This window comes from Thermobia domestica, chromosome 11 (genome assembly GCF_964235325.1).
Source record: "Thermobia domestica chromosome 11, izTheDome1.hap1.1, whole genome shotgun sequence".
NCBI lineage: Eukaryota > Metazoa > Arthropoda > Insecta > Zygentoma > Lepismatidae > Thermobia > Thermobia domestica.
This window is the reverse complement of record NC_137464.1, coordinates 7095732-7120177: the sequence shown is the minus strand read 5'-3', so window position 1 is coordinate 7120177 and position 24446 is coordinate 7095732. Positions and strand designations below refer to the sequence as shown.

Below are 24446 nucleotides of genomic sequence, written 5' to 3'. Positions count from 1 at the left end.
CTTGAAGAAGCACTTACCTTTGCACTGCTTCAAACATAGTATCTCGAAAATCTGGTTTCTTCTCAATGATTTGTTGCCTTGTCCCGTCGTTAATCATGGGTGATTCAGCTCCAGTAACCAGAAAGTTTCTTCTTTCTCCATCCTGCATCGGTGTAACTTCTATATAATTCACTGAGCTGCTATCGTCACTGGTAACAAATGGCGAGGTAGTCGCGTTGCTTTCAACCTCTTTAGAACTGGGCAACGGAGAATCCACATTATTCCTAACGGCACTGTTATTTTCTGAAGTTTCATTGTCATTATTATGAGTAACGTTTTCACTATTTGGAAGACGTGTGCACTCTGATACAACTGACTCTTTTCTAAGTTCTTTATTACAGACATTTCCTGATGCAGCGATGGTGACCCTCTCAGTCTCAGTAAGTTGTGAACCAGATGGGTCAATCGCATTTTCACGCTGTACTTGAGATTCAATACGTACTGAATCATTTGAAGTATTGCGGACACTTTTATCTGAAACGCGATTTCCTTCTGATAAGTTGTCATGTTTTAACGGACTGACAATGTATGTTTTATCAGTTCCAAGTGCAACCAGATTGTTGTCTTCTTGATATCCATCCCTGCGTTGTATCTGTATTGAGTAAGATAATGAGACGTTTAAATTACCCTGTGGAACGTGGTATCTTCCTCCATTATCATTCAAAATGAAAGTTCTACCAGCTTCAGGAACACACGCATTGCTCTCTGCAGGATAATTATTTATGGAAGCCTCAGACTCCATCTGTATTCTCGAAACAGTCCCTACTTCTGAAGATGCGTTTGTAGCTGTTTCATACGCGCGGTAAAGGACACCGTTCACATACACCAAATCTCCTGGATTTACATCTGAGGTACCTACGTACTTTTCACGAGAACCGTCATTGAGGTTTTCCGTTACTAAGATATCTCTATACTCATCTGAACGATACATTTCTCTATTACGTACTTCAGTCAATGCATTATCACAAGTATGGTTAGAGCTGGGTGAATAATTATTGTCAGTAAGGTAAGTGTGATTGTCTTTTGTAACACAATGAAAATGATCATCTGACTTGTCATTTTCGCTCTGGCGAAAACCACTTTCATGGGGTTTATAAACGTGATTTTCATAAACTTTGTCACCCGTATTTGCTTCAAACCCTTCACAACCATATTTTTTTGATGATTCATCATCATCATGAGGTATTTTTTCATTGGTTCCAATTGTCCTTAATGAAGCTTCTTCTGAGCTGGAAGGATTTCCGCTGTCCACATTAATTTCTGTTTCTATAACTTGATGATAGATTTTATCCAACTGATCATTACATAAAGAGGTGGTAGGAAAAGGCAATGCTGTTGCTTTATTGTCGTCTGAAAGTTCTGTCTTATTGCTTAAAATGTTACGATCTTTTCTTGTATCGTTGCCTGTTGCGTCATTTGCAGAGTTCTTAAAAAGACCATCTGATTCAGTGATCAAATTATTCATTTCACCCTCATCTAACTTATGAAGAGAGACACGTGCAATCTTGGTTGTTATTTCGGACTTACCGACAAGTGAAATTCCTTTATGAGGATCTTTTTGAGCCACTTGTAAACGAGATCTTGTACGGAGTGCAGGAGAATCTGCATCAAAATCCTGAGTATTTTTAGGCGAATTAATCTGATTGTGTGGTATTTCAATGTCTCGGTTCAATTTTTTCTTTATTTTATTAGCTTTGTCGCTACTGGGAGACTGTCTCTGTGCGGAATTCTTGTTAGTTTTCACAGGTGATTTCAACCCTACTTCAATGTTATTTACTGCGTTATCTGTAGATGTACCTTCTAATGATGCACGAGACCTGGTGTTTAATGCAGGGAAGCTTGCAACACTGTTCTTACTTTCTGAACTTTTATCTGTGCATAAACGTGAGTTAATCAGACTCCCGCATTGAACAATAACATTTTGATCTTGCGAAGATTTCACATCTCTTACATTTGTTTTTGCTTTTAACCTATTGACCTCACTTTCGAACGTTCTCTCCTGTTGCAAATTCTCAATAATCTTCGAAGGAGATTTACACCCCACTGAAAAATTGCTCTTCGCTTTATCCTTAGGAGATATTTCCACATGAACCTTTGATGGTGGACTTTCAGTTATAGAACTCGAAGCTTTAGTTTTTATGTTATCTCCAGGCGAGATTTCCACATTATGTGTTCGAGATCTGGTATTCAATGCAGGAGAACTTTCCGCTGGATTCTTATTTGAATCTAAATGACCATCTTCTGATATTTTTGGCTTAGCAGTTTCAGAATTTACGATTGCTATTGGACCCTGACATTCAGAATTCTTAGTTTCCACATTTAAAGATTTTTTCTTTAATCTGCTGCTGTTTTCATCGCTGCCAGAAATATCTTTCTGTAACAAATTCTCACTAGTTTTCGAAGATTTCAACTTTACTGTAGCATTGGTTTCTGCGTTATCTGGAGACAGAATGTTTATGTGTTGTGTACGAGATCTGGTATTTAACGCAGGAGATACTGTGGTAGGATTTTTATCGAGAACTTCGTCATTATGAAGCGATTTTTTAGGTACAGTATTTTGCGAGTTAACCTTTGACAATAAACCAGACGGCTTCTTTGGACTTCTGATTTCTTTGCTTTCAGTTATATATTTTTCATTAGATTTTAACTCTCCTGGTACGTTGTGATTTACGTTATCAGTTGACGGAACTTTTTCTTGATTTGCATGGGATATAGTATTTAAAGCAGGAGAGATTGCCACCGACCCCTTATTGCAAGCTATATCATCAGGTTGTGAGCTCGTACCAATAACATTCCGTAAATCAACTACGGGCACTGAATTTCCGTGTTCGAAATTATAAATTTGGTTTACACTTGTATCTGACAATTTCTGTACCTCTCTCTCGATTACTGTAACAGTGTTTGTAGCCTTGTTTGTAGTTATAGGAGAATCTGTCACTGGTTCCTTACCAATAGTTTCATCATACACTTTTGAGCGCTTAACTCTAGCACTTCTCGAATTAATCCTTGACATCAGACTTTCAGATTCAGTACCAATAATCTTGTCCCCTACAGTTTCATCTGAGTGTTTCTTCAAACTATCAACTTCGCTGACGCCAGACGCGTTTGTCTGCAGCAATGTCTCACTAGCATTCTGTCTCCGAGATCTGGTATTCAATGCAGGAGATGACGTTGGGATGCTGTTACAGTGGATATCCTCTTGAGATAGATCTGACTTACAACTTTGTTCTGGCATTGGGCTATCCAATTCAGAATTAACATTTTGGTCCTGTGGAATAGTGACTTCTGTACAAGGTTGTCCCCCTATTCTATGGTCGTTTTCGCCAACAGCCGCATCCTTCTGTAACGATTTTTGTATACTCGAGGATGTGTCTGTAGAAAATCCAATACTCTGTCTTCGAGATCTGGTATTCAATGCAGGAGATGTCACTGCGTCGGTATTTCGAGGAATATTATAATCAGATTGCTTCGATTTAGAACATTGTACTGACACTGGGTTCTCGAATTCAGAATTAACATTTTGGTCCTGTGGAATAGTGACTTCTGTACAAGGTTGTTCCCCTATTCTATGGTCGTTTTCGCCAACAGCCGCATCCTTCTGTAACGATTTTTGTATACTCGAGGATGTGTCTGTAGAAAATCCAATACTCTGTCTTCGAGATCTGGTATTCAATGCAGGAGATGTCACTGCGTCGGTATTTCGAGGAATATCATAATCAGATTGCTTCGATTTAGAACATTGTACTGACACTGGGTTCTCGAATTCAGAATTAACATTTTGATCCTGTGGAATAGTGACTTCTGTACAAGGTTGTCCCCCTATTCTATGGTCGTTTTCGCCAACAGCCGTATCCTTCTGTAACGATTTTTGTATACTTGAGGATGTGTCTGTAGAAAATCCAATACTCTGTCTTCGAGATCTGGTATTCAATGCAGGAGATATCACTGCGTCGGTATTTCGAGGAATATTATAATCAGATTGCTTCGATTTAGAACATTGTACTGACACTGGGTTCTCGAATTCAGAATTAACATTTTGATCCTGTGGAATAGTGACTTCTGTACAAGGTTGTCCCCCTATTCTATGGTCGTTTTCGCCAACAGCCGTATCCTTCTGTAACGATTTTTGTATACTCGAGGATGTGTCTGTAGAAAATCCAATACTCTGTCGCCGAGATCTGGTATTCAATGCAGGAGACGTCACTGCCATAGAGTTACAAGGAATATCATCAGATTGTTTAGATATAGAACTTTGTACTGACACTGGACTGCCCAATTCAGAACTAATATTTTGGTCCGGTGGAATACTGACATCTGTACAAGGTTGTTCTCCTATTCTATGGTCCTTTTCTATAACAGCCGTATTTTTCTGTAACAATTTCTCATTAATTTGCGAAGACGACTTCGCTTCTACTGTAGCACCGGTTTTTGAGTTATCCGCAAATGAAACTTTCACGTGATGAGTACGAGATCTGGTATTTAAAGCAGGAGAGACATTCACATTACTGTCACCGGAATCTGTGGCATTATGTGGGATTTTAGGTACAGCACTTTCTAAGTTCATCTCTGGAGATGGCTTTCCGAATTCAACATTAGTGTTATGACCATGCAAAGCTTTATCATCTCCATCTAATCTTTTCTTTCGCCTACTGGCTTCCTTATTTTCAGACAAATCCTTTTTCTTCACAGGAGATTTCAACTCCACTTGGACATTTCCTTTGGCGATATCTTCACTTGGAATTTCCACATGTGGCACGCGAGATCTGGTATGTACTGCAGGAGACACTGTGATAGGGCTTTTATCAACCACTGCGCTTCCAGATGTTTTGACCTGCATCACACGGCTATTTAACGGAGCTGGTGAATCTTCGCTAGTTGTTTTATTACTTGTACGGGATCTGGTATTAGCTGCAGGAGATTCAGACCCAAGACACCCCTCTTCTTCTGAAACATGTAACATATTTAGTGTTGCACTTCCTGGGCTAAGACTCAACTTGAAAGGTGACGAAGAACTTTTCCTTCCATTGGCTGTCTGACTGAGTCTCATTTCTTTGCTTATTGCTACTTCAGATTTGTGCATTGAGTCTGACGAGCTTGCCCGCTTTTTCCCGCTCCGTAACGTTCCTACTAAAAGATCCTCACAGCTCAGTTCTCCATTACTATTGTTTGCATTATTAGGTTCTACAAATCCTTTTGACGTTTTGTTTTTCACCTTCTGTGTGTTTTGTGGTTTTTCGCATTTTGATGTTTTTAGTTTCTTAAAATTCTTCGGTTCACTTACATTGGATGACAATGATCTTTTCGGCGATCCACTGGCATTTGGAGAGGTAATTGTTGGTACAGAAGATTCACTAACTTCGGACTTATCAACACAAAATTCAACTGACCCCCCTTCGTTTAGCATTTCAGAGTCCAACTCTGCCACTTTACTTGTAGAAACGGACAGCTCAGTTATAGGAAGGTCTTCCTCACACTCCGCTAAGTTGGGTGGAAGATTCTGGTTTGAATGTACATCATTACTAGGCTCATTTGAAGAATTATAACTGAATACCTTTTCGAAAGCTTCAACCATCATCTCCACCTTCTCAACGGTACTTGTATCTTCGTCCCAATTGTTACACGCTAGTGGAGGTGAATGTAATCCATTGGAGATACTGCTCAGAGAAAATAATTTACTAATGGTACTATCATTAACTGAACAAGATTTATTTGAAGCATATAAATCAACTCTAGAGCTACTGGCGTTTGCATTTCGCAGCAAAAGATCACAATCTCTCTGAATTTTAGCTGTATCCATGGAACTGCCTTCACAAAGAGAAAATGGTTCATTTGACAGGTAATTTTGAGACGCAATTCCCCTATCTGTTAATTCAGCACTTCGAATAGTATCTGTAAAACTATCCGTACGTTCAACGCCACAAACACTTCCTGCCATAGATGTACGCATGTGGCCATAATTATTTTGAAGGTCATCACAAGTTCCCTCTAAATCACCACTGTTGGTTTCAATATATTTTATAGTTTCCAGATCACGATTATTGGTTAGAGACGATAACAGACTGCGATTAGGAACATTTATATTATTGGAATCTTCTCGCTGCATAACAAGCTTCCCAGAAACTAAACTGCCTGAAAAAAAAATAAAAGAAAAATAAAGTTTTAGGCAAAAATGTGTCAGAACTCTATCCAATAGTTTTATCATAGCACGCTTACATACACTGAGATGAGAGGGTTCATGATAATCTCATGATTCTTAGGCTTTATGATGAACAGAGTGTCAACAAAATTGCGAAAAGATCTTCAATATCATGACTATTAATCTTGCGCTTTTGGTGAAGTACTAGTCGAGGTTTTGGCCAGGAAAAAAATGTAAGATGTTGATGAAAAGTAAACAGGAATTCTAATTAGCGAGGCTTAAAACTGCATTCTATTTTTATCACTTTAATTTTGCAATTTTAGTGTATTGATTTGATCATCTCCATTTGGGACATACCAAATATTTTAAATTTCTGACCCCCTGCTGAAGTTGTTCCCCTTCCAGCTAATTAGATTTTGAGATATCCAATTGTTTTATTTTTTTTTATTTTTAAAAAATATACGAGGCACGTGCAGAAAATAAGTACTAGATTTTTGTAGGTTTCAAAAAAAATTATTTAAAACAAAACTTTTACTTGCTTACATCAGAACGTATGTGAACTATTTTTGCATGTAGTCGCCATCCCTCTCGATGCACTTAGTACGATGAGGGATTAATTTTTTTATGCCTTAGTCAAAGAAGTGTGCCGCCACCTCTTTTGCCCAATTCTTCATCTCCACCTTCATTTCCTCGTCAGTTGATTTTTTTCTATCCATGTGCATCTTCGGGAAGGTGAACAAATGATAGTCTGAAAGCGCCAAGTCAGGAGAATACGCATATTAGTCAAAATCGACGGTCTTCCACTCCTTTGCTCATCGTGCACCTCACTACGACCGTTTTTAAATTCATGACACCACTTAAACACACTCGTATGATTCATAATTCCTTCACCATAAACTGATTTGATCTCATTACAAACTTCAAACAAAGATTTTTCCTTTACAACGAGATAATGGATAACGCTACGAATCTCATACTTGACAGCAGATTTTATCGACATCTTTCACGAGAAAGGTACTGTGGCCACAATTCTGGTCGTACTGACGCATGATTGGGCTCGCTGGAAAGGGTAGGAACTAAGCTATAAGGTAGTGTCATCAACATAGCAATAACAAATTCCTTCTGCCCGGGAGGGCCCTAGTACACTTATTGTGCGAACGTGCCTCATATATCTTTAAATTTTTATTTAAAAAAAAAAAAAAAAAACTGAATTCCTGGCCTTAGGAGAGTAGGGCCTAAATTTTATGCTCTAACGTTATGTTACTGACTGGCGAATTAGAAAAAATGAAATGAAATCTTTTGAGTTTTACGTCCCGCGGTTATGCCGGTTAGGCTAAAGGAGACGGTGATGATGAGTAATGAATGAAATGGCGGAATGAAGAAAGTGGGAGGGAACGGGAGAACCCCAAGAAAACCCACGCACACGGTGTTTGTCCACCACAAAGTTCACTTGGCGGGGGCTGGGTGGCGAAGAAGAGTTGGATTCGATTAACTACTAGTACAATTCAACGATAAGTTTTCTTGTGTTTTTCTTAACATTGCTTAATACAAGCACGCAATACAGTGGTTTGGCACAAAGATAACACAAGGATCTCTTGATGGTTTCGGTGGAAAATGAAATTGGGAACTAATTCGAAAATTAGGTGCAGTCATTTAGATTTGAGGACAATTCTGTAAAAACCAGAAATTTCCGGATTGCAAAACGCATCTCGGTGAAGAATGCAAAAACACTGCAAATTTTCTAATGGGATATACGACGGGACCCCCTCCCCCCCCCAAAGAAAAAAAAACGGACTGAAAGCGCGCGGCCGTTCCTAGACGTAGTAGCGAGTTATTCCGCTAGGTAGGACCTCTATTAGTCCTTTTCAAATCAGTTACCCAAGTTGCATCTGCGTAGGAGGTTGATGTTTGATTGTAGTGTTGTGTTTCTCAACTTTTTTCGTTTGCCATCTGCGAAATCGTTATGAGAGATTTAAAAGAACAAAAAATATGTTAGAAAATTTGCTTCTTCCTTGCAATTGAAGCTCACCAAATGCTTTAACAGACTTTCAAGAAGGATGCTATGAGCGCACACAAGTTTTCGAGTGTTTTGAGAGGTTTAAACATGAGATCAATGTTGAAGATCATGCTCGTTCTGGGTGCTCATCATCATCTCAAAACGACGAAAACATTGAAAAAAATCCGCCAAAAAATCAATAAGGAACGTTGTTTCAAGATAGACGAAATTTCAGAACAGACAGGAGTGAGTTGAAACTCATGCCAAAGGATTTGCAAAAGAGACGTGTTGCTGCTAAGTTTGTTCCTCGTCACACAGAATCTGGATATTTGGGCCCCCACGAGTAGGCAATCGTTTCCTACCCTCCGTATTTGCTAGGCCTAGTCCCGTGAGACTATTTTTTTTTTCTATTCCCGAGAATGAAAAAATCTAAAAGGGAGGTATTTTGATAATATGGAAGGTGTAAAAAGAGCTTAGCAGAGGGCACTGGACGATATCAAAGTTGAAGAGTTCCAGAGATGCTTCAAACAATGAGAAAGAAGACTGGAGAATTGGATCGCATCTAATAGAGATTACCTTGAAGGAGACTGAAAGTATTTTGCAAAAAACTTAATAAATTAATTTTTTTTTTTTTTTTTTTTTTTTTTAGAACAAAAGTCCAGTTTGTTTTGGATCCCCACTCGTATAGGAAACCGTCACTCATTATCGAAAATTTTTAGTTACCTTATCTTCATACGTTCCAACGTATGACGTACATTATCCTCTTGTTGTGTGACTAAATTTATTTGTTCTGAAAAAAAAAAAAAAAAGTCAAGTCAAGTCTCAGCAGAAGTAAAGCCTCTGGGATAGGCAACTATCCTAGGAGTTTACGAGCTGGCTACCTTGCCTTATGACTGTTCAGTGGAAGGTGCTGCCATCTACGAGGTTTCGTGATTGTACAGCAAACCTCCCCTCTTCAGTTATGATAGTCAGGTAAGCGAAGTTAAACCAACTTTTTTTTGTTTGTAGGCCATTTTCATTAACAAAGCATGTTATGTCGTATATTTCTGTATTATTTGGTGCTGCGTCAGAAATTGAAAGTGAATAGTGATTTGGATTCGTGAAATGAAAAGTATAAGAAAGTTGAGTTTTGTAAAAGGGGAAATTGAAAAGAAAAATTGTTACGCAAACCTGTTTGACCTACCATTAACCGAATTAAATAGGACGTTTAGATGTTAAGAAAAGAGGACATTTGGTATGTATTCTTTTATTTTCTATTTTTGGCATGCAGACTAAAAAGGAACATTAATTTTGAGTATAAATTATAAATTGAGATAACATGCTACACAGATACTTATTTCACAATTTGTTATTTAATTGAATTCGCGGATAGTCTATTTGGTTTGATATTTAACCTGAAATTGCTTGTGTTATTAATCTTTTTCTTGAGAAGTGTTTTCAAGTTTGTTTTCGATTTTCGAATTATAATAAAATTTGTTATATTTGTTTAGTTGGAAATCTCATCTTTGCTTCTATCTATAAACCTGAGAATACACCGCAAAACGTACTATCCGAGCGGTTTAGTATTAATTTACTTAGATACCGCAACACTCTGCAAATAATACTTGTAAACCAGGCGATCTTTCTTGCTAGCGCACAAATGACGTTGTTAAGAAATGCAAATCGCATCACTTCCCATGAGACTAACCCTCATTGCTGAAAATTTTTAAGTACCTTATGTTCATACCAGGGAGCTAATTCCAACGTATGCTGTACACTAACGTCCTTTGCAAATAATAGTTGCAAACCAGAATGCTGATCTTTCTCGTTTTCTCACAAATGATATTGCACAAAACTTGAAATCTCACCACTTTCTATGAGATTAACTCTTACTGTCGAAATTTTTAGGTACCTTATGTTCATGCCAGGGGGCAGATTCCAAAGTACAGTATAATGTGCAATAATAGTTGCAAATCAGAATGGTGACTGGACTCGATTGCGCTTACACAATTTTGGAAAAAAGTAAAATTAACTGCACTTTAAGCATGTCAGAGATCACTCACTGGCGACGTTTTCCAGCAAATATCGGTTCATGCCAGGAATCTGCCTACTACGTATAATATATACGAGGGAGGATCAGAAACTAAGGTTAAAAAGCAGATATTTTTGGAGTTTCGTCTGTTATAGAGGAATGAAGAGTGTACGGTAATTGTAATACATGGAACTGACAACTGTGCAATTTCAGCCACCCAGCATCTACAGCGCTACTTGTAGGTAAACACAAATGGCGATTCGTTTGGAAAATTGGTCTCACGAAGAAATCCGCTCAGTTATTCGATTTCTGTGGGCGAAACATATAACGGCGACTGAAATTCACCGGCAGCTGACAAAGGTTTACGGAGAGACTGTAATGTCTCGTCAGCATGTCGCAGAATGATGTCGAAACTTTGTGGCTGGTAGAGAAGACGTCACTGATGAGGAGCGCAGTGCCCGACCTAGCACGGCATCAACACATTTGAACACAGCTCGCGTGGAGGAGGTGATTTAGGACAACAGGAGGACAACGTTATTATTATTATTATTAAGTATCCTGCCTTTTGGCAGGTCCTGGGACTAATGAGATCTTTTTTTTTTTTTTCCTTCTTAATTTTCAGTTTGGGCCTGGAAATGTTTCTTCAATGTTTCTTGATTTTCAGTTTCTTCTTTTAACCTTCTAATATTTTCTTCTATTTTTCAAGTCATCGATCAGTTGTGTTCTTCTTTTCCCTACTTCTCGCTTTCCTTCCATCTTTCCTTCTATGACGGTCTGAAGAAGACAAGTTTCTAAGCAAAATGTGTCCAATCCAATTGGCCTTTCTACGAAGTGTCCTCTTCTTTCCTATCCGTTTTAAAACGTCTTCGTTTGTTACTCTTTCTGTCCATTTTATCTTCTCCATCTTCCTCCAACACCATATTTTGAAGCTCTCTAAATATTTCTTCTGTAACTTCCGTAATGTCCAAGTCTCTGAACCATAAAATCCAATGCTCAAGGACCACGTTACGGCATCTGATGGCTGAACTGAGAATGTCGTTTGGAAATACCTACGAAGCCGTTGTTTCGCTTCGGACGAGGAGGTGAAACACTTCGTGACAACGTGGCTGAACATGCAAGAATAGGATTTTTACCCAGAGGGAATCTTCAAACTCATCCTACGATATGACAGGTGCCTCAACCGATATGGAGACTAGGAGGCCGTCGCTTCTCTTCAGACGAGGAGGTAAAACACTTCGTGACAGCGTGACTGAACATGCAAGGAAAGGATTTTTTCCAGAAGGGAATCTTCAAACTCATCCTACGATATGACAGGTGCCTCAACCGATATGGAGACTAAGAGGCCGTCGCTTCTCTTCAGACGAGGAGGTGAAACACTTCGTGACAACGTGGCTGAACATGCAAGAATAGGATTTTTACCCAGAGGGAATCTTCAAACTCATCCTACGATATGACAGGTGCCTCAACCGATATGGAGACTAGGAGGCCGTCGCTTCTCTTCAGACGAGGAGGTAAAACACTTCGTGACAGCGTGACTGAACATGCAAGGAAAGGATTTTTTCCAGAAGGGAATCTTCAAACTCATCCTACGATATGACAGGTGCCTCAACCGATATGGAGACTAAGAGGCCGTCGCTTCTCTTCAGACGAGGAGGTGAAACACTTCGTGACAACGTGGCTGAACATGCAAGAATAGGATTTTTACCCAGAGGGAATCTTCAAACTCATCCTACGATATGACAGGTGCCTCAACCGATATGGAGACTAGGAGGCCGTCGCTTCTCTTCAGACGAGGAGGTAAAACACTTCGTGACAGCGTGACTGAACATGCAAGGAAAGGATTTTTTCCAGAAGGGAATCTTCAAACTCATCCTACGATATGACAGGTGCCTCAACCGATATGGAGACTAAGAGGCCGTCGCTTCTCTTCAGACGAGGAGGTGAAACACTTCGTGACAACGTGGCTGAACATGCAAGAATAGGATTTTTACCCAGAGGGAATCTTCAAACTCATCCTACGATATGACAGGTGCCTCAACCGATATGGAGACTAAGAGGCCGTCGCTTCTCTTCAGACGAGGAGGTGAAACACTTCGTGACAACGTGGCTGAACATGCAAGAATAGGATTTTTACCAGGAGGGAATGTTCACTCATCACACCATGCGACAAGTGCTTTAACCGATATGGAAACTATGTCCGAAAATAACCTTAGTTGCATGAAATAATAACTAACTAAACTAACTCTATGGCCTATGGAACCCGGAGGTTCAATGCCGCGTTCACAGAAGCTCTCCACTGACTTCTATCCTTAGACAATTGGATCCAGTGTCTACTTTGTATTCCTATCTCTGCGAGATCCATTTTAATATTGTCCTCCCATCTGCGCCTAGGTCTTCCTAATGGTCGTTTTCCGATTGGTCTTCCAGTCAAGACTTTGTGAAAGCGTTTCTACTTTCTTTCATTCTAGCTACATGACCTGCCCACCTAAGCCTCCTAGACTTGACGACCCAACAATGTTGGGTAAACCGTATAAATTATGTAGTTCCTCGTTATGAAGTTTCCGCCATTACCCATTCCCGTTCCTCTTGGGTCCGAATATTTGTCTCAGGATCTTGTTCTCAAATACTTTCAAGTCTATGTTCTTCCCCCAGAGTAAGCGACCATGTTTCGCAACCATACAGAACAATAGCCATGATTATCGTTTTATATATTTTAAGCTTCAAATCCTTTGACAGAATTCGCGACGACAAGAGATTTTGAACTGAATAGTAACACGAATTCCCTGCTTTTAGTCGAACACTATAACTGCACCTTACTTTCTGATCAACCCTCGCACTGTTAACTGGAAATGAATACTGAAGATTTTGCAAACAACAAAATGTGGTTGAAATTTTAACGTTATTTCTGGGTTATTTCAGTTAACTGATGAAGCTGCATTCTTTTCAGAATTAGCTGTGACTTGATGCAATGAAAACGTAAACATCAATATTCTTGTGAAATGAGCAAACTGAAATGGTAAGGTTACAAATATAAATGCTGCCATTTCATACCAAGAAACAATTGTTCATTTTTCTTCTGTGTCTCAGAACTTCTGATAAAGAAAGGATTTAGATTCGTTATTCTTTCATGAACATGAACGTATACAAGGTAAACTCATCCGTGACTACGTTAAATCAAATAGTGTAATTCTGCCCCCTTCCCCCCCCCTTCCCAAAAATGGAAATAGACAAAAGGATAAAAGTAAATATTGCATTTCTGATTTCCACTTTGAAATCCTATAATTAAGCGCTGCTTCAGCTGCCTCACTTGAACCCTGTTTGGCTTAAATTGAATTAGGTAACTAATAACAAGTCATAAAATGCTAAAATGATAAAAAGAATTACAGAAATGGCATGTACTAGCAGATTGCCCGTTTTTCGCACGGAGAAAATACGTTTCATTTTGGACACAAAGGGCACAAAAACTGTCATCGATCAACTTAGGGATCACAAAAACTACGAATACGACAATAATATCGGTCATTTTCAATTATTTTTAGATGTTCACCATCCCTCCTTAGGAGTATTGATGGGGGCTGAATTTGGACTTAAACGTTATCATAAGTATCACTGTTCGTCTCAGCGACCACGAAACAGGGTTTGAAAAAACCCGGGTTTTTCTGAAAAAGCCCAACCCACCTGGGCCCATATGGGTTTTTTCGGGTTTAATTGGGTTTTATCAAAATATTTCAATGTCTTTGGGGTAAAAGTGTTAAAATGTGATTTATATTTCAAGATTATCATTGTCACAACTTGCAAGAATTTTCTAATCACTGCTGTTTTGAAAAAATTGCCGCCATTTTGAAATTTTACGTTGGATCTTCGCCAAAATATATACAGCTAATTTAGAGTATCTCGTGCTTCTACTCTAAAAATTTCGACTTAAAAGACCGAAAATTGTGCTTTGTAGCGTGCATACCCGCTATTTTGAAAAAAATAAATTGTCACCATTTTGAAATTTTACGTTGGTATGCCGCCAAAATCTATACAGGAAATTTAGTATGTCTCGTGCTTGTACTCTGAAACTTTACACTTAAAAGACCGGAAGTGATTCCCTGTAGTATGTGTGATACAAGCAGACAAACGAACAAATGCAGATTGAATCGTCCCAGAAGCCTCAGTGACGTTTGCCAAATATGAACACCAAATATATTAATTTAACAGCGTAAAATAAATGGTTTTTATTGTTGAAGTTCACTTTCGATACCTTGTGCGTTCAGTTCGGGAATTTCCCGAGCACTTGTTGCAAGAGGGATCTTTCCAGAAAATTAATTTAAGACCACTAAGAAAGATATAATTCATATTTTATAAAATAAACTAGCTTTTGGCTAGCTGGGGGCTCTGCCCCCAGGTCCCCGAGTTTGCTTGGCCTACAGCCTCACATTTCTTATCTATTGCCCTTTGCATCAACAGTGAATTTCGTGAACTTGCTCTTCATATTTCCTGAATCTGCCCACCCAAGGGCATCGCCCCCCATACACTGTCTTCACTCGGCCTACGGCCTCGCATCTCTTGAACCCACAATTCTATCATTTCTTTTCCTATTTCAACTATTTAAAAGATAAGTTTTTGAGTCCCAAGAAAACGCCCATTTAAACAACAAGGGAATTTCTTCATCACCCTTTAAACCCCTAAAAATATTTAAAATATTCACTTTTGGCTATTTTCCTGTCGGTTAGTCCTGGAATGCTATAATCATGCCAAATTTCATCATTCTAATCATGCTGGAAGGGCCTAAACATTTTGGGGTGTAGAAGACGTCCCATATAAATAACATGGGAAGGATTTTTCAGTTCCCCATAAAACCACTCTACGGTTGGGATTTTTTATTTCTGATGTTTCAGTTAGGTAACGCTTACGAAAACATACAAGCATACCGAATTTCAAGATTTTATTCCAATTCTAAGTACCTAAAACATGAGATTATAAGTTTAAAAAAATGCCCATTTAAATAACATGGGGAAATTCTTCATCCAATGTTTAGACCCCCTCAAAATTAAAAATATTCACTTTTGGCAATTTTCCTGTCGGTTAGTCGTGGAAGACTACAGTCATGCCAAAATTTCATCTTTCTAATCCTACCGGAAGTGCCTAAACATTTTGGAGTGTAGAAGACGACTCATATAAATAATATGGGAAAGTTTTTTCATTTCCCCATAAAACTACTCTACGGTCAGAATTTTTTATTTCTGATGATTCACTTCGTAACGCTAACGAAAACATACAACCATACCGATTTTCAAGTTTTTATTCCAATTCTAAGTACCTAAAACATGATATTATGTCCAAAAAAGGCCCATTTAAATAACATAGGGAAATTCTTCATCCAATCTTTAGACCCCCTCAAAATTAAAAATATTCACTTTTGGCAATTTTCCTGTGGGTTTGTCCCGAAAAGCTACAATGATGTCAAATTTAACCATTGTAGCCCTACAGGAAGTGCTCAATAATTTGGGGGTGTAAAAGGTGTTCCACATAAATAACATGGGAAAAATTTTTCAGTTCCCTATAAAACCACTCTAAAGTTGGATTTTTAAATTTTTACTGATTTACTTAGGTACTGCTAAGAAAACGTACAAGCATACCGAATTTCAAGTTTTTATTCCAATTCTACGTACCTAAAACATGAGATTATAGGTCCAAAAAAGGTCCATTTAAATAACATGGGGAAATTTTTCATCCCCTCTTTAAACCCCCTAAAAATTAAGAATATTCACTTTTGGCAATTTTTCTGTCGGTTAGTACCGGAAAGCTACCATCATGCCAAATTTAATCATTGTAGCCCTACAGGAATTGCTCAATAATTTGTCAACTCATGTAGTTTTATATATAGTTAGGATGTTTCAGAATCTTAAATAAATGAAATTAAATATCTTCGAGCATAAAATAAATAGTTTTATTGTTGAAGTATTCAGTTCCTATGCTTTGTGCGTTCAATTGGGGGAATTTCCCGAGAACTTCTTTCGGGACGTGTTTTCTTTCCCTCCTCCCTCGAAAATACAGCTCCCTTTACTGTACATCGAAACTTCCCCTAGTACGAAAGTTCGAATTCAGTACTTGAAATAGTAAGCTGTACGTAGTTCGGAACTCTGAGCATCGAGTTTTTTAAATTTGACGAAGTTTTACGCTTTTGTTGGTGTTGATTCTACAGAATGCTTATTTGAAGAGTACCTACAAATAACTGCACTAAACTGTTGTTGGAAAACTAAATTTTACTGAAGAATACTTGCGTTACCATCAAAGATAAGAAATAATACTAATAGTTTTACTAATGCACTACATGTTTACTGGTAATACTGGCGTCTATGGCTTTAAATGCGTTAAACGTATGAGGGACAGCGTCCCTCGGCGTCGCCGAGTTGGCGAGCACACTATTCACGAAAAGTATTTTCTAGAGTATAAAATTGCATTTTTTTCCCCCCTTCAAATAGGCTATAAGCATAATCCATACATTAATTTGTTACTTAATTATCTCAAGCTAAGGTAAGGTTTTTTTTTTTTATTCATTCAGTGCATTCAGAACTTTATAAAGGTCTTGTGTTGAATGTTGTTGCATACTTTAACGTGAAAGCATTCAATTCGCCCAAGGAAAGTCCAAGATCTGATAAAAATCACTTTCAATATGATCACCTTAGTTGTATCAATAATATATTGACAAAAAGCTCAAAAACCCAGGTGGGTTTTTTCAGGTGGGTCCAACCCGAAAAAACCCGGTGGGTTTTTTCGGGCTGGGCCCACTTGGGCAAACCCTGCCACGAAAACTATGGATTCGACACTAATATTGGACATTTTCAATCATTTTAAAATGTCTCCCCATCCCCTATGTTGCACCATCAAAGTAAATAGACAAAAAGCATCCTAGTCCCGAACCTCACTTATGATGAAAATTTGATTGAGATTGGTCGTGTGCTTCGAGAATTATTAAGTCATAAACTTAGTTACTTTCATTTTTTTTCATTTATATATATATATATATATGCCCTTCCGCCTCCCCTAAGTTGCACCGTCAGTGAAATTGTAAAACCATCCTAGGCCTGAACTTCAATTATGTGGCAAACTTGATCGAGATCGGTCTCGTGGTTCACGAGTTATTAAGTTATATATATATATATATATATATATATATATATATATATATATATATATATATATATATATATATATATATATATATAATACGTTGTACCATCAAAGTAAAATGATACAAAAATCTCAGGCCCGAACCTCATTTATGTTAAAAATTTGACCGAATCGGTCGAGTAGTCCACGAGGTACGAAGTCACAAACATAGTGGCTTTCATTTTTATATACAGGGTGGCTCAAAAGTAGGTATACACCCCTGCATTCCTCAACTATGACATTCTAGTTTATAGTTTTAGATGCTTCGGCTTTTCCAAGCTTAAGATATAAGTAAAAACACACTAAGAACAAATAATACAGAAACTATGGATAACAATAAGAAATGACATTAAATACAATGAGCTCATCAGCACGGTGCTGTATACTTACTTTTGGGCCACCCTGTATATAGTTCAGATTTAGCCCTAATATCCTAATCAAGAACAAGATCGTTACCCTCATTGGTTTCGTTGGTGTCAATGAAAACATGGTTTAAGTACGTGGCAGGTAAAGCAAATATCTTGTACCTATCACTCGCCAAATACCGAAATATAGAGGCAACATGGGAACAGTATCCAAGAACATATTTTTGCAACGTTATTTCTGCTCAAGACGAAAGCATCGATCTAGTTTGCAAATATTTGCAGAGAACATTACACAGGGTGTCTACTAAAAATCCAAAATGAAATTATAAAATTTCGTGACTTACTTGTGACCTTTTCTTTAGCAAACTATAACATTTCGTAACATTGTCAAGAGCGAAATTGGGTGTGAATTAAGCCGAATTTTCATGCATATGATAGAAGCGGTGGTGAATTTTGACGTTATATAGAACAAAATTTTCCAGTCTGTACTTATATTCGTAGAGAGAGAAAAAAAGTGACTCAAAAGCTAAATTTCTTGACTTTCATGACCATTTTCTGATTTCGTGACATTTTTAAGGGACCTTCGTGACCGATAGACACCCTGTTACAGTACGTCGAACATTAGAATCGGCCTCAAACAATGAACAGAAGGTACCTTTAAAAAATCGGCAATAAGGGTCAGTCTCGTAGAAAGTAGCCCGATTTGCACTCTTTATAATGTCATCTGTGCACAAACGAGAAACAGTTACCATTCTTGTTTGCAACTATTATTTTTAAAAGGACATTATTGTACATCATACGTTGGAATCAGCCTCCTGGCATGAGCATATGGTAACAAAAAATGTCAGCAATGAGTGATGGTTTTCCATATACCCCATTATAAAATTTGCAATGTTTTTGTTCTCTTCACCGAGATGCGTTTTGCAATCCGGAAAGTTCTACTTTTCCTGAAAGAGTTGTCCCCAACCTTAAATGACTGCACCCAATTTTCGAAGTACGAGGCGCATCCAAAAAGTAAGTTTCCCACGCGTCCCATAGCTAGGAAACCTATGTTGCGCGAAACGACTGCGTGCACGTGAGAGAGTAAGGTTCTAGCATGGCGCATGTGCCAACGGAACTTCCCTAGAGGCTAGTGCTCTCAGCAGCGGCGTGACAGTGATTGAAGATGGACGTTCCTATTCCAAGTTCCACCGCGTGCGAAGTGCGAGAAGTAATAATGCACAGGACATCGCGCGATTGAAATCCGTCGTCAGCTGTGCCAGGTCTATGGGCCTAATGTTCTGAGCAAGCAGATGGTGCGTTGCTGGTAGTAGACAATTTTCAGCAGGATGCCAACCATCATCACATACGTCCTTGTGGATCTTGTTCGGGAACACATCATGTAGATAATCGTCGCTTCACAATAACGGAACTCAGCGGTCAGTTCCCGCAATTTCCCGCTCCTTATTACATACCATTGTCACGGAGCGCCTGTTCAAGAAATTGTGTGCCAGGTGGGTGCCAAAGCAACTGACTCCAGAACACAAAGCGAGGCGCATGGGGTCAGCATTGACATTTTTTGCAACGATATTACGATGAGGGAGAAAAGTTTCTGGACCGGATTATCACAATGGATGAAACGTGGGTTGCTTAAAGGATTCCAGAAACCAAGCAACAGTCACCACCATATAGCCGGACCTCGCTCCGAGCGATTACCATTTGTTCTTACATCTCAAGAGATTCAGGTCAGGTCAGCATCAGCATTTTCAGAATGACGGAGAGGCGGAGGAGGTTGTCAAACAGTGGTTCCAATCTCAGGCAGCCGAGTTGTATGACACAGGTTCTATAGACAAGTTGGTCTTACGGTAGGTATGACAAGTGCCTGAATTCTGGTGAATATGTGAATATGTTGGAAAGTAGCTAAAGACGTCCTGTATCTGGTACAATAAATGTTTCCATTCAATTGTGTTTTGTTTCTGTTCAAGGCGTTTGGGAAAGTTACTTTTTGGATGCGCCTCGTAATTTCAACTTTCATTTTCCGCCAAAACCTGTCAAAGGGTCCTTTGGTTAGTAAATCTACATTTTTATTATTATTATTTTTTTTAAATTATCAGGATTCACAGTTAAGCAAATGAATAATAGATTATGTTAACAGTACAGTGTATAAATATATTATCTACTTTTTCATCCTGTATAATGTTGTTCCATTCATCCACCTAAATTCACGTTTTCCGTAGTACCTCTTTTACTAATGATGATGGAGTAACAGTTTGATCAGCAAAAGAATCACTTAAGCTACGTACAGTTCTCTGCTTGTTCTATATCCTGTTACGAATTTCTTCGAAAAAATCATAGCAAACATCGAATTTTTTGCTGAATATTATCACAACACTGTAAGGGGAAAGGGCTTTGGTAGGAATAGGGGAGAAATGAATTAATTACAAGGGAGTAATTAAGGCTCAGAATTTTATGATCTAAAAACTTTGAAAATATCTATAAAATATCACAAAATATGACGCAGAATGATCCACAAAAAATAAACAAATACTCAACAAAACATCCTGTAAGAAATGCAATTTATTAATAAGTTTACGAAGGGGTAGCGTAAAGTTTTAATTATCACCAGGAAGTTATTAAGATATGATGGCGAAAATTTTTCAGTATTATGTTTGGTTCTTATGTGCATGATATTCGGGAAATTAGCTCCTAATGATTGCTATTTTTTTACAGGGTGTGCCAAAAGTAACCAAAGTGCAAGATAGATAAGATTGAGGCTCGCAATGTAATAAAGTTCCTGCATTTGAAGGATAATAATGCAAAACAAATTCATGACGAGATGAAGGCTATCTATAGCGATGATTGTACATCTTGTGACACCATTGTAAAGTGGAAAAGGAAATTCCAAACTGGTCCTACTTCCCTCACAGACGATCCAAGACCTGGCACACAACCCCTGACGGTCGATGCGGCCACTGTGAAGAACGTGGAGTGTTTAATCCTCGAAGACACACGTGTAACCATCCAAACAATTATGAATGAGATTGGTCTCAGTTATGGTAATATGTGAAAAATTATTTATGACTAATTTCGCACGTCTAAGGTATTTGCACACTGGGTTTCTCGTTTGCTGACACCTTTTCAGAGGTGGAAGAGTGGTTTAAATCACAATGTGCAGACTTCTACAATGACGGTATTCGTAAAATGAACGAACGCTGAGAGGAACGTGTAAATGTGGGTGGTGACTAAACAGAGAGGAGTTAACAACTAGAAAATAACAATCCTGATTTTTTAACTATGATAATTAAAACTTTATGATATCCTCTCGTAACATTCGTTTTGTCATGAATAAATATCTTTAAGCTCTGAAATATTAATCACAGCAGTTTCCTCACCTCATGTAGAAAAAAAAAGATAGATTGGAGTTTTATTTTTCTTTTTAAATGTCGTTAAGCCGTGAAGCATCCGTTACAGCACAATGCTAACCATATAAAGAGAAAACATGAACGGGAATAGTATTTAAAAAGTAAAGTGTGCTGTTACAAGTGAAAACTTTGTACAGTATCGTATTTTACTGAATATAGTACGGTGCAATATCCAATAAAGAAACTGGACTACAGGTATCACCGCATGGGGACAGAGAGAAATAGAGACAGACAAAGGTTTAAGAAGCGATTTATCTTTTCAAAGTTACTGATGCTACGCCAAGTCCAGAATTCGTTACCCTCATACTCCATAACATTCCTTTATATCCTATTATACAAAGATAAATATTTCTACGAAAGTACGTTCTAAATAACCTAGTAGCCAATGCTGGAAAATATATTTGTAAGTAATAAATGAAACTCGCCTTATTACCAATGTTGGCAAATATATTTCTAAGTAACAAGTGAAACTCACCTAGAATATAACCAAAAATTTACGTTTTATATCGCTTGGGGCCAAATATGAGCTAAAGCTAAAAATATGGTTAAAATATGTATATGTATAGACGATACAGAACAGCACGGTGAATGCCCTTTTCAGTTCACGGGACAGGACGTTTGGGCGCCGCCATTTGGGCGCGGACGTTTTGGCGCTGCCGTTTGGGCGCAAAGCCGTTTAGGCGCCAGACGTTTGGGCGCGAGGTACATAGTAAAAATCACAATTTACGACATATAAAGTAAGCTAGGCACAGAAAACTAAGCGCCAATCAATATATATATATTTCCTACACTTCTATCTTTATCTCACCTCATTTATCTGTATATTTTCTATCTCTATCTTATTTATTCATCTAAATTAAATAGTTTAATGCGTTTGTGGCATTTGTTGCCTAACCTCGTCATGGATTGATTTTTCGCTTGTTCACGATTCTTGTACTTCTGATCTAATTTTTGTATTATATAAGAAAGCTAGGAAATAAAGGAATCAGACAAACTGTTAATTTTCTTAATGTTAATTAAAACATATTGATTTAATTTTTGTATTTTTTTAAAGAAAGTTAATAATTACATATTTATGAATATTAAAATTTGTTTTCTTTCGTATTACGTTTGCCAAACTCTTCTCTTCCTTAAGTCCAATAAAGAACTACCAATAAAAGATTGCAGCGTAGTCGCTAACACTCTCGCCTTCGGTGCGATCGGTTCCGGGTTCGATTCCCGGTGGGGGCACTCGGTCGAAAAAGTGTAACACGCTCTTTCAGGCCAGCCACCCTGAATGAGGTTTTCCTGGGTTTTCTTCATTCACACCAGGCAAATGCCGGGGTGGTACCTAATTTATAGGTCCAGGCAGCTTCCTTCCTTCCCCAATCCTTTCTTCCTTCCCTTTCCCCGGATAGTGTGCTCCCTCAAACGTGATGGGCTAAATGGCCTTAGATGCCGAGAGCCCAGAAATCTAAAAATCCTATATCCTAATCGAGTTGAGGGATAGATATTTTGCATACAGGATGTCTAACACATTGAGTTTAGGAACTGTAGTATGCCGTATTTCTGGTATCACTTTTTTTTATTAACATTCCAATATAAAAATCAAAACTTAACACACATTTTTTTCGTCCCATTGCACAGTGGTCCAGAAACCCCCAAATCCTGGCCAAAAACCAACTCTTTAGAAATAGCAAACAATCAAATATGTTTGAAAGTCAATGACCTGGGGTATTCAAACCTACCTGGGTCTTAAAGGAATTGTCACCCCTTAGTCAGAAATTGACTTCCGAAGTGAGAGGTTGACTTTGTGCGTTAATTACTGAAGATTTCTAAGTTAGCGCCAACAAAGTATGAGAATGTTTTCTACCTAGCCTTCCTGAAGCCAGGTGGAATGAAGTACTTCTGTCACATCTATAAAGATTATTATTTATGATGATGAGTTTAAATTAGTGTGTAGCTATTAAATTTATCGATTTACAGGGGATGAAATGCAAGTAAATTGGAGCAAGAAATGTGATGTGTATTTTTTTCTTCTCGTAGAGTTATCTTTTAACTTCCACATACTTCCACTTTGGTATCGCACTCTGGAAGTAGTTCAACTCTTCCTCTTTCAGAAACCGTAAACCAAACTTGCTCATTTTTGCTCGTCTGTGAAATATTTTTGTTGTAGATAAGACTCATTGTACAAAGTGCAAAATTATTTTGTACTGTATTTTTTCTTCTATTTTTCACCAATGTCCTATCAAACATCAAGAAGACAGCTATTGGAAGTGCTTCGGAGGGCAAAAGGAGACAGAGCTGTGAAAAAGAAGCACCTGTTCACGTACCTCAAAGATAAAGCATGTGCTGAATTGTTAAAGGAAGCCAAGGAGAATGTGCACGTGTTTTGTTCGAAATTGTTTCACATGCTTGACAAGTGCAACAGAAATTACCAAAAATTCGAGGAGGGGAATGCGGATTGGCTGGACGGTGAGTTATTAATAATGACTGAACCTGTCAGTGAAGACGACTGGGGGTCATCGACTTCAGCAGGTGTAGCTGGACCTGGACGACCAGAGGTGGCTTTCTCGGTGAGCAGGGAGCGCTCGAAGAGGAGAAAAACAGGAACATTGCGCTCCTCGTTCAGCGGTACTACTATTACTTATGCTACTCAAATGAAATATAGAGAGGAGAGAGAATTGGAAAAAACGAAACTTCTTTAGGAAATGGAAAAATCGCCTACCAGGGCTGGCAAGATTCGAAAGTCATGGGCACATACCCATAAACAGAATCCGAAATGCTACAACCCAGAGGAGGCTTTAACACTGATACTCGAGGGGATCTGACACGACACCAGTACCAGGTGCTAAGAAACGGTGCGAAGGACTTGGATCACAATATATATCCTGCTTACAACCATGTTCTGGACGCAAAGAAAGACTGCTATCCTGAAGTCATTTACGTCACAGAATCTGTAGCTAAAGTAGCTCTACAATCTCTCCTCGACCATACAACTGCAAGAATTCTGCAAGTACAGGAACCTGTGCTCGAAACCATCCCAGAAAAGTATCAGAAATCTCTGCAGCTAATTACCAAATGGGGATGCGACGGAACCTACTGGCAAGCCCAATACAGACAGACAGCTCGGGGAGAGGGCTTTCAGGACAGCGACATTTTTTCAAGTCAGCTGTGCCTCTGCAACTTTACTATGAGAAAAAAAATGGTTAGATTTGTAGTGTGGCAAAATCAACCATCACACATTCACAAGATATGGTCAGCCGATAAAGTTACAATGTAGGAAAGAAACTTAAGAACTTGCAAGGCAAGAAGCTAGCCTAATGGAAGAGCAAATTAGGTGCCTGGCTCCAAGCTACAT

The 24446-nt window shown here is 38.4% G+C and overlaps 1 protein-coding gene across 1 annotated transcript in view; it reads right to left on the bottom strand.

Moving 5' to 3' along the window:
* Positions 1–24446, bottom strand: part of LOC145663854 (uncharacterized) — a gene marked incomplete in the record, with an annotated part of 87617 nt that overhangs the window by 28573 nt on the left and 34598 nt on the right. The window contains 1 exon segment of the mRNA XM_081729980.1: positions 18–6168. Within this exon segment, the coding sequence (XP_081586106.1) occupies positions 18–6168 (6151 nt within the window).